This window comes from Bos indicus, chromosome 2 (genome assembly GCF_029378745.1).
Source record: "Bos indicus isolate NIAB-ARS_2022 breed Sahiwal x Tharparkar chromosome 2, NIAB-ARS_B.indTharparkar_mat_pri_1.0, whole genome shotgun sequence".
NCBI lineage: Eukaryota > Metazoa > Chordata > Mammalia > Artiodactyla > Bovidae > Bos > Bos indicus.
Genome location: NC_091761.1, coordinates 99,231,227 through 99,249,026, shown reverse-complemented (window position 1 = coordinate 99,249,026; position 17,800 = coordinate 99,231,227). Strand labels below are relative to the sequence as shown.

Genomic DNA, 17,800 nt, shown 5'->3' with positions numbered 1-17,800 from the left:
TTATATTTCACTCTCTAATTGTCAAAGATGAACAGGAATGCATTGCAGATAATCCTTTAGAACATAGTTTGTGTGATATGTATGTTCAACTTTCTTCTATGTGAGATATTAACTGCCTAAATCTGTGAACTAAAAAAAAAGCACAAATAAAGATAGAAACTTTCAAATTCCATTTTGGCAATGGGCATGAGCAGCACTCTGATTTTTTGTAGAAGAATAGATAGCATTTAGTGCAAAACCCCCAAGGTTCCTGAAAGTAAAGATATTACTAAGCAATTTGCAACACATGTAAGTAAGGTTGAATATCTGCAGATAATTTAACATCTAAAATTTTTAAAAGAAAGCAAAAAGCAATTATTCTACAATTAACAAATAAAAAAAAACAAAGGGACATTATAATAAAAATCATTATAAACAATGCAAATTTAATTCCAATAATATTAAACATATATTATCCTTTTTGTCTTTCTTTGCTTGTAATTGTAAAATGATATGTATGTGAGTATATTTATTATTGCTTTGAGTTCCTTCTCTCCTAATCTGGTGATTCAGTGGCAATAGAAAGAGTATGGATGAATAGATGGAGGAGAGAGAAAAGGTAATCAATCAGTCGACTATTATTTACTGACTGTCTAAAATGTGATGAAATTGGTAAATGGGAGGAGAGTCAAACTGAATTATGTCATCTCAGCAGGAGTACACCATTCACAGCTCCAAGAGTTCATAGTCCTTAAGGGTTTGCAGCAAAAGAATGAAAGGCAGTCAGATTAAATCTTTAGCTTTTAGATTTTGAACAAGCCAAAACATAGCTTTTTATTTCTACTCCTCTCTTTGGTACTTAATTATCTTAAAAAAATAGTTTTATAAACTAATCATGTCAGTAGATGAGTGCTTATTTGGGAATCATGGTTTTGAGGTTTTCTTCTACCTTTCGCCTGAAATTGATAACATTGTATAAGATGTTGTGTAGTATTTCTAAAGCTTAGCATAGAAGTTGCAGCCTAATAAAATATAAGTGGCATGTTCTTTCTGTTTTATAAAGGAACTTTGATTTAGCCATACAAAAGAAAGTTGTTTTATCAAAATTGATTATCTCAGGGCTAAGTTTAAGATAAATGGATAGTCAGGGACTACTATGGCAGTCGACTTCAGGGGGCGTGGGTTTGATCTCTGGTTAGGAACTAAGATCCTACATGCTCCTAGGTGTGGCCACACACACACACACACAAAGATAAATAGATTGAGGTAGATACGGAAAATTGGACATTGTGAGGTCAGTTAATAGAGTGGCACAATCTAATTGGGAGTGAGGGAAGTCTTGTGAGGTAAAAGATACCTAATTGGTGATCTAACTGTGTGTTGTAATTTAACCGAGTCTGTGTGTGAAGCATAGTTGGAGGAGTATAGCAGTATGTGGTGAAGGGGTGTTCAAGGTAAGTAAGTGCAAAGACAAAGAAGTCAAGAGAATTTTCAAGTGGGTTTGGATCATAGAGTTCCAGGTGAGGAATTCCAAGAGAAGCAGTAGTGAGAAGCTGAGTCAACTTACTTGAGGACTTTGGGTGAGCGCCAAAGAATTGATGTTTTCCAACTGTGGTGCCAGAGAAGATTCTCAAGAGCCCCTTGGACAACAGGGCGATCAAACCAGTCAATTCAAAAGGAAATCAACCCTGAATATTCTTTGGAAGGACTAATGCCAAAGCAGAAGCCCCAGTACTTTGGCCACCTGATACAAAGAGCTGACTCACTGGAAAAGATCCTGATGCTGGGAAAGATTGAGGGCAGGAGGAGAAGGGGACGACACAGGATGAGATTGTTGGATGGCATCACCAACTCAACGGACATGAGTTTGAGCAAACTCCATGAGACAGTGAGGAATAGGGAAGCCTGGCGTGCTGCAGTCCATGGGGTCACAAAGAGTTGGTCACAACTGAGTGGCTGAACAACAACAGGAAAGAGAGAGAGATTATTCTCTCTGTTATGCACATGACAGCTTGTGTTCATGTGGGCACATGTGTTGAAGGGTAATGGAAGATGAAGAAATGATGAAAAATGCATAACGTCAAAGAGAAGAGAGCTAAGCAAAGAGGGAGAAATCAGTCTTTCATGACTATCTCTTGGACTAGCTCTGAGTTTTTAAGGAGTAAGGAGTTGAGGCTACTTGAAGAGGTTCTGAAGGGGTCTTTGAGACTACAGTCTCAACAATAGCTGTTGATAGAACTGGGGGCCAAATATGACACAGAGTTCAGAAGCAGTTGGCACATTTTGCCAAGACTGTGTGGAAGACAGCCATGCTCTGATATGGTGAGAAGGAGAGGATAGAAGAGCATCACTCACTGTTTGGAATTATCATAAGATGTAGCTCTTGAAGCACCAAGAAGTCACAGCCTGCACAAAGATAGCATTTCCACAGAAATTCCAGCTTAAGATTTAATGACTGCAGATATCATTGAAAATCCCTGGGAAAAAGAACCAAGAAAATATTTATGAACTTCTGGGAGTCTCCCTTGGGGAGCTCAGAAGTACCCAGAAAAGGCTTCAAAGGGGCAAGTAGCAACAGGTGCTCTGCAAGCAGATTGGGCCTAGAAACAGTGAAATTTGTGTCATTAATGTGATATCATGAGCTTCTGACTCTTTGTAACCCCATAGACAGTAGCCTGTCGGTCTCCTCTGTTCAAGGGATTTTTCAAGAAAGAATACTGGAGTGAGTTGTCATTTTCTCCTCCACGTGATCTTCCCAACCCAGGAATCAAACCCATGTCTCCTGTGTCTCCTGGATTGTAAGTGGAGTCTTTACCCTCTGACCCACGGGGGAAGCCCCATTACCCATATGTAGCCTCAGATCTATGAAGATGGCAGAAACTCAGAAGATAACTGCTTATCAGTTTAAATAGAGCCAAACCATCCTCATGTTATAGTTTTGTGATGATATCTGCTCCTTTTATAGTAATGTCAGGATAGAAAATGAGACAAGGTATAAAGCAGATGTGTCTTTCTCCTATGCCCTTACTCAGGGACTAAAGTCCTAGCATTCTGGCAGAGGGAGAGTATAAAGTTTCAAATAAGGAAATATATCAAAATGGGCTTCCAAATCAAGTGCAAGGGATTGGGATGAAAACTGGAAGCTATAGTTCAGATCCTTCTGAAGATTTTGAGGAGGAAGGACCCTAAGCAAGAGGAAAGCAGTCAGAGCAAGCATTGGGAAGTAGCTGGATGACTTGCAGAAGGGGGTGTTTTAGGACCACCATTTCAAATTTTAATTTCAAATTTCAATGTGCTGGGTAAGCATTTGCATAGATGGACCAGGTCCATTGGCATCCAAATAGAACAGAGGAAGAACTGAATTGAATGACATGTATTACATGTAGACACCAAATTTGCTTATATCATATGAGGACTTTTAGCATCTAGGAATTTTACTTTTTTTTTTTCATAGGAAGATGCTTATTTAAAAATATTCAGTAGTTATAAATCAACTGCCTAGACTCATATGTAAATAAATCACAAAATAAAAGTTATAGTAAGTCTTTAGTTTTATATTGCAGCCAAAGTCTTTCTTTGTATAAGGATAACTCATAAAAATTTATATACTCGTCTTAAGAAGGAAACTATAGCATACATATTCCCACACATTGAACTTGATGGTTTCCAACCAGTCGCATGTGACTCTGTGAAAATAGAGAATGTTAGGAACGATCTGTTTGTGTTCAATGATAACTAAGGCATCAGACATCCAGCCACCTCCCTATAGTGTTCGAGAGTATTCGCACAATATGTATGCTCAGAGAAAGGCTCAGTTTCTATCTGTTGATCTAGAGGTTGCTGTATTAATAGGCTGCACACTTCATTGATTTTTAATTAATTTCTAAAGAGACACAAAGGATAACTGCTACAACCCACAGACATTTCCGTTCTCACTGCAATCCACAGCTTTATTGATCAGTTGCTTAAGGAGCAGAAGTAATCCATTTTAGGTTTACCTCTCTGAGAGAGTGTGGACACTACAAGATTCACTCCTCTCATTTGTAATCATATTGACAAGAGGTCAATCAGAGGGAAGAACCATAGCATGGTTAGTATTCTCTTGATCCAGACATGTGAGTTTTTTACTTGTAATTTATTTAGTAGGAAAGCAGTGGCTCCTCACATATATGCTTTTTAACATACTTTTTTATTTTATTGTTTTCATTTCTTTATTTCTTTAAGAGAAATTTTTTAGTCACAAGGAGACTGTTCTGCAAATTTTACCAATGGAAATTTTCAAAATCTTGGGAAAAGTGATGCATAAAATTTCTAAGAAATATTTTAAGAAATTGTAGGAAATGAAGGAAAAATTCTGTTACCCCTGCCAACCTCAGGAATCTTTAAATAGTGTCCTCATCCACTTTCCTTGGTGTTCAAATATTACTATCTGGAAGTGAAATGGAGTGAAAGTCGTTAGTTGTGCTCAACTCTTTGCAACCCCATGGACTAAACAGTCCATGGAATTCTCTAGGTCAGAATACTGGAGTGGGTAGCCTTTCCCTTCTCCAGGGGATCTTCTCAACCCAGGATCAAACCCAGATCTCCCACATTACAGGCTGATTCTTTACCAGCTGAGTCACAAGGGAAGCCCAAGAATACTGGAATGGGTAACCTATCTCTTCTCCAGCAGATCTTCCCAACCCAGGAATCAAACTGGGGTCTCCTGCATTGCAGGCTGATTCTTGACAAACTGAGCTATCAGGGAAGCCCTATATTACTATCTGGGATTTGGCTTAATTGTTTCAGGGTTTGTTTTTGCCCTATCTTAAATGTCACAGATTTTTACATTTGTTCTACTTACAGTGCAAAGAAAAAGCTACTGCCTGGACAGCCTTTTAAAATTTGGTCTTATTGTTTATTTAATCCAACCACAAATATATATAGAATACCAGATAAATGCCAAGAAATCTTCAAATTGTTGAATTCACAAACGTTGGTTTATGAAGTGCCTCCAGAAGTACTCTCTTAGGAAATCCAGAAAAACTAGTTTGTTTATAAGTTTTAAATGAGTATTATGTACAGAAATTTCTCTTTATTGAATTACAGCACTTATTATATACCTAACAACCATTCAGTTGTATATACTGTCTTTTGTTGGTTTTATGTACGGTTTTATATAGTTTATTAACATACATGGTCATAGAGTGTGATGATTAAGATTGTTGCCTTTGAAGTGCTTGCAGTCAAATCTGGGTTCTTCTAGGCTTTGCCATACACTCTTGGGAAAGTATTTTACTTCTTTATGGATCAGCTTCCCTATCTTAAAATAGAAATAATAGTAACACAGGTCTAATTGAGTTCTTGTGAATTCCTGTACATATGAACCTAAAACAATCCCCTGGCCTTGAGTGTGTATGTAAATGTTAACTATTTCATAGATACAAACATTTATAATGATAATATACCCACTTACATTTTGTCCTTCCCATATGATTTTAGTGTTCTCAATCAACAAGAAATCTTTCCATGTTGTATCTTCCACAGTGACTATTATTGTTTGTCTAGATTCTTCTGTATTTAAACTAGTACTGAAGAGAAGATAATTTATGTTGTAAAGCAAATTTATAGCATTTTAAAAATAGTATTAATGGTTAATTCAGTCTTATTTGCAGTGTCAAGAATATGGAGGTAAGTTTGGTATCCAGGAATAGACGGTAACAATGCTATATATGTGTTTATGTTTGTGAGTTTGTATATGTAATTTAGTGCGACTATGAGAACTAGATTATGTAGAGCAGCATGTTTGAATCTAAAGTAAAACATGATCCTGTTTAATATATGATATTATTTATATATTAGAAATGACACAAAACACTTGTTAGAAAATACAAATAAGACAAAGTAAGCATACACAGATTGAAAGGATATGTATTAAAAACATTATTGTGGATATTTATGAGAAGGCAATGGCACCCCACTCCAGTACACTTGCCTGGAAAGTCCCATGGATGGAGGAGCCTGGTGGGCTGCAGTCCATGGGGTCACTAAGAGTCGGACACGACTGAGCGACATTACTTTCACTTTCCACTTTCATGCCTTGGAGAAGGAAATAGCAACCCACTCCAGTGTTCTTGCCTGAAGAATCCCAGGGACTGGGGAGCCTGGTGGGCTGCCATCTATGGGGTGGCACAGAGTTGGATACGACTGAAGCGACTTGGCAGCAGCAGCATGATGAATAAGAAATGGAATTGAGATAGAGGATAGAGGGAAACAATAACAATAGTGTGCATGAAATTATAGAGTTTGGTTAGCTTAAAATTCTGAATACTTGAGATCATAAAGGAAAAACAGTCACACACATTGCCTTAGGTTGGCTCCTAGAAAACAGTCTCTGAGAAAAGTTTTCATGTAGCGAGTTTGCATAAGTATTCTCAAGAACAACATCTATCAGACAGTGAAAAATCAACATGAGGTAGAAGGAAAAGCTCAACTATGATAAAACTGCAACAAAGGAATAATTTGATCCCATAATGTGTTCGGGAACTAGAATAGCACTTCATAGTTGTCAAGAGGAGGTATGGCCTTTGTAACTCAGCATCAGCAAATTACTGGTTATGGTCTGCCTCCCATGAGAGGGTGAAACCCCTGGCAGAGCAGCATCCTTGTAGTTGCGTTGTGGGGTCACTGCTCCAAAACAAAGGCAGCTGAGGTGAAAACCATCAGCAGTCAACATTCCCAGAGGCTGAGGTTCTGAGAACTTGGGCATGAAGAGGTTTCTGGGTGCCACACCATAGCATCTACTACATGCATGTTTGTGTACACACACACACACACACACACACACATGCACAAACATATTATTGGAACCAAATTTGATAACTATTTCAAATAGCAACAAATAATGTTTTCATCACACACTATTAAAATAACAGAAATTCAGTTGTCCTCAATATTTCAAAATCATCTTAAGAACTGCAACCTGATCAAGTCTTGTGAAGATCATAGGTGCAGTTGGAAAACATGAAAATTAAACTTGAGTATCAATGCCAAGCCAGTCTGGGACAACCATGTGAATCTGCTTTTCTTCCTTTGAGCAGAATAATAGGAAGAACATTCAGGGGCACATAGAATGAAAAACAGAAGTTGCCACACCCAACAGTGCTGAGTAGCCAGTAGGTATTTTAACCGGCTGCCTTTTCTTTCCGTTATAGTGGTATTGTATCTTTCATAAAATGGATGGATTTGAGATTATTTATTTAACACATGGTATTTTAGGATATTGAATGTTCTAGATGTTTTACAAATATTAAGGTGTTGGATCTTCAAGACAATCCTCAGGGTAGATACTATTATTATCCCCATTTAGTGAAAAAAGAAAATGAAACACAAATAAATTGACTAAGGTCACACAAATAGTCAGTAGCCAGGGTTTAAACATTGGGTTGCACTAAACTGGTTTTTACTAAATTGTATTCATGGTTCTCACTAAACATTTGAAGTGAAACAGCTACTCTTCCTCTTTCTTTACTGTTCTCTGTGTCTATTATTGGCCACCATTTAATATTTTAGATGGATGTATTTTACAGTCCCATCTATCATGGAATAAAAATTTAAAGCTAGAAGACACCTCAGAGATCATTTAGGCCAATTTGTCACTTTTATAGAAGAGGTGAATTGAGTATCTGTGGCCATAAACCTTGTGAGCAGCCTGTCTGGGACTTCTTTCTTGCAACGCTCAGTTCTGTGTTCTTTCTACTGTACCGTGAACCAGCTTTGGCTGGTTGAAAAAGACTTAGTTGATTCAGTTACAGAGCCACCTTAGTTTCACTCCATGCGCTATGTGGATAAAGTTAGCACTTCATCCAGAAAGGTATTTTTCTTCCCTTGAACATGCTCATATCCTTTGCCCTAACAGTAGAGAGCATTAGAGTTCGATTTTTCTTTTTTCGCTCAGGGATAGAATTGCTTTGAGAAGAAAGGGTGGAAAAGAGGAGCAGTTCTCATTTGAAGATAGCTTTCTTGAAGCTCCCTGTTATTAAGAAAGCTTCAGGTTATTAGAATGAAATCAGAAAAAAAATGTACTCTTGCTAACTCCAGAGATTAATGCCTGTGAGAACTGACTACAGCTTAAAAATTTTAGCTCCACGCATGTGTTTGATGAAATTGTCGCCTGGCCTATATGTGGGAAGCAAATATTTATTGTCAGAAATAGTCTGGTTTCTCTTGACTTCCGTTAGCTTCCTGCAGCTGGGAAGAATAGATTGTAACTTTGGATTAAAGCATAATAATGATGCATTTTTTCTAGCCAGCTGTGAGTCAGACATCATAAGATTAAAAAGGTCATTGCCAATACTTCATCAACGCCAATACTTTTAAATTGTCAGTCCCTGATTTTTTTCCAATAGAGTAGTTTATATGAGTCAGTTCTAACCTGAGATTAAAACTTTAAATTCAATTATAATAAGATTATCCTTGGATTTTGTATTAAAGTGCATTCCTGAAAGTCAAGAGTAAAATTTAACTTTCCCCAGTGAGCTTGTGTTTATTGACACATATTTTAAGAGGTAGGAGCAAAATATAAAGTCTTTGGAAACACATTACAGCATTCAGAGCACGTATGAAAATGGTGAAGTTCTGAATGGTTTGAGTGATAGTAAATTCTGAGTAGTTTGAGTAAAATCAGAACTGCAGCACTTGGATCAAGGAGTAGAAAAAAAAAATGCCCCTAAAAGGTACGTGCTAAGTCGCTTCAGTTATGTCTGACTCCATGGACTGTAGCCTGCCAGGCAGTTCTGTCCATGAGGATTCTCCAGGCAAGAATACTGGAATGGGTTGCCATTTCCTTTTTCAGGGCATCTTCCCAGGGATTGAACCAGTGTCTCTTATGTCTCTTGCATTGGCAGGTAGGTTATTTATCACTAGAGCCACCTGGGAAGCCCATGCTTAAAATACCTCTACCCAAAATATCCCTAAGTGCTGAGTGATAAAAGGCAAATACTTGGGTACAGAAAATATACTATTTTATTCACTCAAGGAAAACATCCTGCAGCATTGAAAAGTTTTTGACCTATTCTGTTTATAACTTTTATCTTCACTAAATTCCTGAATCTATGATATATTTATGGAAAGCACCAGATCTTTTATTAGATTCCTTAATGTTTCCTCCTCCTTATATGACAGCACCCTCAGGTGAACTGTTATTAAAATAGTATTTTGGACAGTAATTATTCTGAAATTTTTAGCCACACATTATTCATGATGGGAAGTTATGGGTATATATATATCAGCATTTGCAAACATTTATTGAACACCCACTGTGATATATTAGTTGAAGCTCACAGATTTTCTAAAATGGGCAATTCAAGTGAATGAGGGTAAATGATTCTTATGCACTGGAACTGTTGATAACTATCAGTGGAACGACATAGTTTGTTCTATACTTTCTACGTATACTACTACTACTACTTAAGTAGTAACTTAAGTACTTTACATGCTATTTGATATCACAACAACCTTTGTGATAGGTGCTATTGTGGCTGTTTTAGAGAGGAAGAAGGTGAGAGAGAGAGAGAGGTTAATCAACTCATTAGAGTCACATAGCTAGAATATGGCAGAGCTCTGGATTCTAGCCAAGCAATCAACTCCAGAATTTATGCTAAAAGCCACTCCACCATCCTACATACCCTGTGACCATAACAAGAATTAAGTTTCCAATTTACACAATTTAACTTCTTGCTAAATTATAAGAAATTCTATAATTTAACAGAGTTTTAAATATAAAAGAAAACATGTCAGTCACCTTCATTATGCACTGAAATTCACAGAAACATTTGATGATATATTTTTTCTGCAGAAGTACTAGGATCTTTTAAAACTATATGACATCACTATGTACATTAATTTCTGTATGCCTACTCTACCCAGTGATCCATTAAGAGAGGAGGTGGGCTTAAATGTGCAGACTTTGAGTCCCACACCAAGGGACCAAACCCCAGTTGTACCACTCATTAGATACATGACTTGGAGCAAGTAACTTGACCTCTCTTATCAGGGTTTTCTCATATTTAGAATAGGGTATAAGTAGTATGTCTCATGTTGTTTAGGTGTTCAGTTGTGTCCGACTCTTTTGCAATGCCATAGACTGTAGTCCACCAGGCTCCTCTGTTCAGGGGCTCTCCCAGGCAAGAATACTGGAGTGGATAGCTGTTTTTCTTCTTCAGGTGATCTTCCCAACCCAGGGATCAAACATTCATCTCCTGCCTGTGTCTCCTGCACTGCAGGCAGATTCTTTACCGCTGAGCCACTAGAGAAGTTAACCGACCAATGTAGACATGTTTAGTTTAATGCCTGCCATGTTCTAAGAACTCAGTCAATATTAGCTGAGGCTGTTGTCAGTGTTAGTATTCCTATTATATAGTCCACCTGAGCTGGCAGGGCAAGGACATGGGAGTTTCTACAGGGCAGAGTAAGAGGTTCCTTTTCAACCAAAGCAATTCAGTTCAGTTCAGTCACTCAGTCGTGTCCGACTCTTTGTGATCCCATGGATGAAGCACACCAGGCCTCCCTGTCCATCACCAACTCCCGGAGTTTACTCAAACTCATTTCCATTGAGTCGGTGATGCCATCCAACCGTCTCATCCTCTGTCATCCCCTTCTCCTCCCACCTTCAATCTTTCCCAGCATCAGGGTCTTTTCAAATGAGTCAGCTCTTCGCATCAGGTGGCCAAAGTATCGGAGTTTCAGTTTCAACATCTGTCCTTCCAATGAATATTCGGGACTGATTTCCTTTAGAATGGACTGGTTGGATGTCCTTGCAGTCCAAAGCAATATCCCTCTATTATCTTCAAACTTCAAGAGACTTCGGTTTATTTTTGTTACTGATATTTCTAATAACTGTCTGCCCACTTAATTGCATCATGCTCTGGTTTAAGGAGTGATTTTATTTTGAAGGAATCTAGAAAAGAATGTGATTCTAATGAGATCTGGTAAGAAAATCTTGTTCCAATGACTGTGATGTGAAGAAACCTATTGTGAAAAATCCACAGATTTCAACACTCTTATTCAGAACCTGAAATTAGAACTAAGGTGGCAGTCATGATTAATAAGTTGAAAGTGTTCATTTGTATGATGATCTTCCATAGTTACAAAGCAACAATTCAAACATATTTTGATGATTTGATAATGAGACAGATGCTTCTGTTTTTATCTCTTATAATCATGGTCAGATAGCTAAGAAAAAAAGTAGAGATTACCATCTGGTTTCCTGAATTTAGTTCTCATTATTTTGAAGAAAATAATTTTTTTTTTTACAGACAAATTGTATTGAGGTTCAGGATAGTCTATCACCTGCTGAGGCTTTATGTATAGGATTTCAAAGATCTTTTGGAATTTTGGGGCTTTGCTTATACACTCAATGTGTCATTAAAATCTTAAGTTTCTTATTGAATATTAGTTCCCTACTAGTAGAATATATATTTCTTACATATATTTACATTAGGATAATATCTAGTTAAAGGAATCATTATCCACCTAAATTACAAAAGCACAGGCTTATTCTCAATTTACTCTCTTCATCATTGTACAGTTATTTACCAAGGATGGTTATTTTATCAGTGTACCCTGAAATTGTTCTCTCCCTAGTTCCTTCTGGCCTAGTTTATTTGAAGAGTCAGACATTCATGCATATAGGAGCTGGTGACTATCATAAACAAATAAAGACTGAATTCTTGAAAATAATAGTGAGTAGTAGGATCCTAGCAAACTGGGGATCAAATGCCCTTAAAGAGCATAGCCAGTAACCAACTAAAGAAGATCTATGAAACTCATTCAGTGTCGGCATACAAAAATGGAATAGCTCATGGATGGTCAGTTTACAACCTTTATTTTGCACTCTCCTCACTTTTCTCCTGTAATGTGGCAGTGACTCCTGACTTTAGCTATAGTTGTATGTAATCCAGCCTCTATACTGGCACCAGGTGGTATTTTTTAGGCTCCAGTGATAATTGTGTCACTCTCCTCTTAAAAAAAAAAAAAGAGGTCATCACCACATCGAATGCTGCATAAAATGCAAAGGTCAAATTCTCTACCATGATTTATAAAGGGTCCTTCTTGGATCTAGCCTCTTACTCTATTTTCAGTCTCATCACCCACCATATGCATAATACTTCAGAAATACAAAGTTATGTAACTTTGTCCAAGCATGCCACGCTATTGATTCTCCTGTGCTTGTTCTTACTGCAATTTTCCCCCTACCTTGTCCAACTGGTGGACAACCATCCTTAAAGCTTTACTTAGGCCATAGTACCTCTCTGAAGCCTCCCTGCTCATGCACACTTGCTAGACTATACAACAGATGGTCCTCAAAATACAGCTCTCCTTAGGTGCCTTCCACACGTCACCGATCTGGTCAAGTTTTACTCCATATCTGCCCACTTTATTAATTAGCTTCTATCCTCTAATGCACAAACCTTCTCTGACTCTCTTTTGTCTTTCTGGTGTCTCGAAGAGTACTTGGCATATAGTGTGTTCTGTCATTGTGTGTGGATCTGAATATCAACTTCTTTCTAACATGCTTTCCATATTCTGTTATGAAGATGATAAGAAAAAGAATGATGAATGTTTTTGTGAACACTTCGTACAGGGACAAAATTATCAAACAGACTTTATCTCCAAGGCAATGACTGTTTTTATTAATCCTTTAAAGCATGCAGGGGTTTTATGTTCTCATGTTCACTTTATTCTAGAAATCTCCAAGTTGGCATGATCAAGGAGAAGGCACTGTTTAGGAAAGAGGACAAAGCTCCCATAAATCCCAGTTGTGGATTGATTTCAGAAAACGCTAGTACATATGATGTCACCCAACTGCTGACTGATTGGACCATATCAGGCAGTATCTGCCTGGTTGTGTTTAATGGGCATTTATGTAGTGCTCGGCTCATGATGCTGCTTGAAGCAATATTCTCTTTCCACTACACCGAGTACACGGAGTATACGGTTCATAATTTTTTGACCTCTCTGATTTATATGTCTGTTTACCACAGCTTTTGTTTGATATCAGAAACCATTAATCCTTCAAAATCCTGCAATTGTAATGTTAACTGCCAGCAGCATTGATTTGCAATTGGCATGACAGTATGCTTCACCCATTTTATAACACTTCTGATTTGTTCTTACCACTGAAATCCTCCAATATAGAATTTTCCCTTACTCTTCAACAAAAATATGCTCACTCAAACAAAAGATGAGCACTCTAATATAGACCTTTGAGTGCATTTCCTTAGTTTTACTTCAACCTTTCAGTTAGACTAGTGTTTCATGACTCTTGGTTTCCCTATTGATGAAATACAATGAATAACTATTGTTTCTGGATTATTTTTTACTTGTCCGTAATCTAATATACATGATATGTATACATATAACACATATGCATGCATGTGTATGGGCTTCCATGGTGGCTCAGTGGTAAAGAACATGTCTGCCAATGCAGACAATGTGGGTTCAAGATGATTGAGTCAGGAAGATCCCTGAAGAAGGAAATGGCAACCTGCTCCAGTATTCTTGCCTGGGAAATCCCATGGACAGTGGAGCCTGGCAAGCTACACTCCATGGGGTCTCAAAACACTCAGACATGACTTAACAATTAAACAACAACCAAGAGTACATGTGTATATGTACATATACATATGTGTGTGTGTATATTGGGGGAAGAACCAGTTACATCTCTTGTTGGCAATCAGCAATACACTTTATTTTTAATTACATATATGTTTTATGAAGAAAATATATTAAAGGCTAATTTGAAGGTCTTTATAAATGATGTACTTTCACTTGTGAATTCTCACAGTGACTACTAATGTCATCAAAACCAATTTTTAAATTAGAGGCTTTTAATGCCCCTAGGGTATATTTCATTTTTTGCATAATTAATAAGAATAAGGGCTTCCCAATTGGCACTAGTGGTAAAGAACCTGCCTGCCAATGCAGGAGACACAAGAGATGTGGGTTTGATGCCTGGGTCAGGAAGATTCCCCTGGAAGAGGGTATGGCAACTGATTCCAGTATTCTTGCCTAGAAAATCTAATGGACAGAGGAGCCTGGTAGGTTATAGTCCATAGGGTCATAGAGATTTGGACATGACTGAAGCGACTTAGCACGTACGCAATAAGAATAATATAATTCTCAGCCTTGATAGAATCTATAATGATGATTTTGCCTCCATTAAAACTTTATATGAAATACTTTTGAAAAGTATGGACAGCTGAATTTGTTTTGAGTGGGTGTATGGGGAAAGATGACATGAAACAAGATATTGAGAAGAAAACAAAAATATGTGGGTCAGTCCAAATACATTTTCAGTTCAGTTCAGTTCAATTCAGTCGCTCAGTCGTATCCGACACTTTGCGACCCCATGAATCACAGCATGCCAGGCCTCCCTGTCCATCACCAACTCCCAGAATTCACTCAAACTCACATCCATCGAGTCGGTGATGCCATCCAGCCATCTCATCCTCTGTCATCCCCTTCTCCTCCTGCCCCCAATCCCTCCCAACATCAGGGTCTTTTCCAATGAGTCAACTCTTCGCATGAGGTGGCCAAAGTATTGGAGTTTCAGCTTCAGCATCAGTCCTTCCAATGAACACCCAGGACTGATCTCCTTTAGGATGGACTGGTTGGATCTCGTTGCAGTCCAAGGGACTCTCAAGAGTCTTCTCCAACACCACAGTTCAAAAGCATCAATTCTTCAGTGCTCAGCTTTCTTTACAGTCCAACTGTCACATCCATACATGACCACTGGAAAAACAATAGCCTTGACTAGACCGACCTTTGTTGGCAAAGTAATGTCTCTGCCTTTGAATATGCTATCTAGGTTGGTCATAACTTTCCTTCCAATCAGTAAGCATCTTTTAATTTCATGGCTGTAGTCACCATCTGCAGTTATTTTGGAGCCCAAAAAAATAAAGTCTGACACTGTTTCCACTGTTTCCCCATCTATTTGCCATGAAATGATGGGACCAGATGCCATGATCTTCATTTTCTGAATGTTGAGCTTTAAGCCAGCTTTTTCACTCTCCACTTTCACTTTCATCAAGAGGCTTTTTAGTTCCTCTTCACTTTCTGCCATAAGGGTGGTGTCATCTGCATATCTGAGGTTATTGATATTTCTCCTGGCAATCTTGATTCCAGCTTGTGCTTCTTCCAGCCCAGAGTTTCTCATGATGTACTCTGCATATAAGTTAAATAGGCAGGGTGACAATATACAGCCTTGACATACTCCTTTCCTAATTTGGAACCAGTCTGTTGTTCCATGTCCAGTTCCAACTGTTGCTTCCTGACCTGCATATAGGTTTCTCAAGAGGCAGGTCAGGTGGTCTGGTATTCCCATCTCTTTCCATTAGCCAGTCTATTAGGACACGTTCATTCTCACTAATGAAAGTGTTTGCAAAAGAATATAAAGTACCTGGGGGAAAAAAATGATCTAACAATTAGCTCATGTGCAGGTAATCCATTCTGCTTTTATAAGGCTTTTGGGAATAAAAGCCAAAAGCTATTTGTGGTTTGCTTTTTAACATCTGCCTCTTCCCTAATTTTGGAAATATTATCAAATTTTTACATTACTTAGAGAAATCAAGCACTTATACCTGAAAGCTAGGAAACTCCTTTTTTTGACAATGGAAAACCCTAGGCATTAACTCGGAGAAGGCAATGGCACCCCACTTCAGTACTTTTGCCTGGAAAATCCCATGGACGGAGGAGCCTGGTGGGCTGCAGTCCATGGGGTTGCGAGGAGTCGGACACGACTGAGCGACTTCCCTTTCACTTTTCACTTTCATGCATCGGAGGAGGAAATGGCAACCCACTCCAGTGTTCTTGCCTGGAGAATCCCAGGGACGGAGGAGCCTGGTGGGCTGCTGTCTATGGGGTCACACAGAGTTGGGCACGACTGAAGTGACTTAGCAAGCAAGCAAGCAAGGCATTAACTGCTTCTTTTGGGAAATTTGGTGTTTTTCAGGGAATGATGTACCTGGAAGAAAGACGGCTTGTTCATCGGGACTTGGCAGCCCGTAATGTCTTAGTGAAATCTCCAAACCATGTGAAAATCACGGATTTTGGACTAGCCAGACTCTTGGAAGGAGATGAAAAAGAGTATAATGCTGATGGAGGAAAGGTGAATATCTTTTTGAGAGCAACATTACTTGAAAATATAGTGTAATATCCTTTTGTCTCCTTATATGTTATAGAAAGAAGCCAACAAACCTGAGGTTTAAGAGATTATAAAATCTTAGTTCTACTATTTGCCTTCTGTCCTACCCACAGTAATATATATATATATTTATATATATATATATGTATATACACATATACACACACACACATATATACACACACATACATACACAACTATATATACATATAGTTGTATACATGTACATACACATACATATGCATATATATTAATAGAATATTTAAAATAGATATATAGCATGTATTACCAACTTCCATTTCTCAAAAGTAGCTAAAATAGGATGAGTGTCTGGATCCAAGTGGTCTTTATGTCAGTTCTAATGGGGAGTGGGTAGCTCCCAAGAAACTCTAAAGATTACATTTTAACCCAGGGCCATATAAATTGTTTCATTGATCCTACTAATTTAAGACTATCACAAAGAGATCAGAGAAGTACTTCTCTCTCACAGACTAGAGAGAAGTCTTGCTACTACCAAGAATCATAAATATTGGAAAGTTGATAGCAAAAGCAACAGATTGCTCTTATCTGGCTCTGTTTTTTTGTTTGTTTGTTTTCATTGTAGCATATGATGTACCAGTTTATTTATTGGATTGACCAAAAAGTTCGTTTTGTTTTAAGTAAAAATTAAAGACACATTTTTCATTTTCACTAAGACTTTTACTGAACAAAGTATTCACTAATCAGGACTTCCCTGGTGGCTCAGTGGTAAAGAATCAGCCTGCAATACAGGAGACTCAGGTTTGATCTCTGGGTTGGGAAGATCCCTTGGAGAAGGAAATGGTAACCCACTTCAGTATTCTTACATGTGAAATTCCATGGACAGAGGAGCCTGGCGAGCTACAGTCCATGAGGTCCCAAGAGTCAGACATGACTTAGCAACTAAACAACAACAATAACAAAAATTCACTAAGCGAAAGAACTTTTTGGTCAACCCAGTATTCTCTGACTCCCTCCACTAGAATGTCAACCATTCTACCCCAAGAAATAGTGCCACGGCCTCTTCTAACTTTTCTGACTCTCCACCCACAAGCCCTGCCTGACAGCTGTCTTTCTGCCTCTCTCATTCACCATATGGGGTCTCAATCCATGCCTTAGTTCCAGTTCTTATCTTTCTTCATTAACCCACATTTAGCTTGTTATTCTTTGCCAACTATTGAGGATACCTCCTGTTCATGTGGGGGCTTCTCTAGCTTGGCCTGGATGAGCTTACATCAGAAGAGACCAAATAAAATAAGCAAATGCAGCCTTAACCTATAAGTGCATGCTAACAAAAACAAGTAATTAATGTGTCAGGTAAATATGTTTATTATTTGCCTTTACTCATCATGGGTCACCCAGATGCATATTATAATTATTTTACAATGACAGGCCTCCAAATGCTAAACATTGATTTTTATACTAAAAGCTTATAAATAAAACTATATATATTCAAATCTTATCACAAACACAAAGCAAAACACAACATGTATATTTTTAAAATCTTCAGTTTTGTAGCTTTCTCTGGCTTTTCCTTGATTTTATTAGCCTATTTTGCCTATTTACTACAAACTGCAACCATTTGAGACCACAGCTTTGAAATTCACTACAAGACTGCAC

At 38.0% G+C, this 17,800-nt stretch overlaps 1 protein-coding gene across 6 annotated transcripts in view; it reads left to right on the top strand.

Annotated features, from left to right (window-relative positions):
- Positions 1-17,800, top strand: part of ERBB4 (erb-b2 receptor tyrosine kinase 4) — a 1,281,057-nt gene that overhangs the window by 1,212,723 nt on the left and 50,534 nt on the right. For all 6 annotated transcript variants that reach the window (XM_070800265.1, XM_070800289.1, XM_070800279.1 and 3 more), the window contains one exon: positions 15,971-16,126. In XM_070800265.1, coding sequence (XP_070656366.1) covers positions 15,971-16,126 — 156 coding nt within the window. The remainder of the gene's footprint in view (positions 1-15,970; positions 16,127-17,800) is intronic.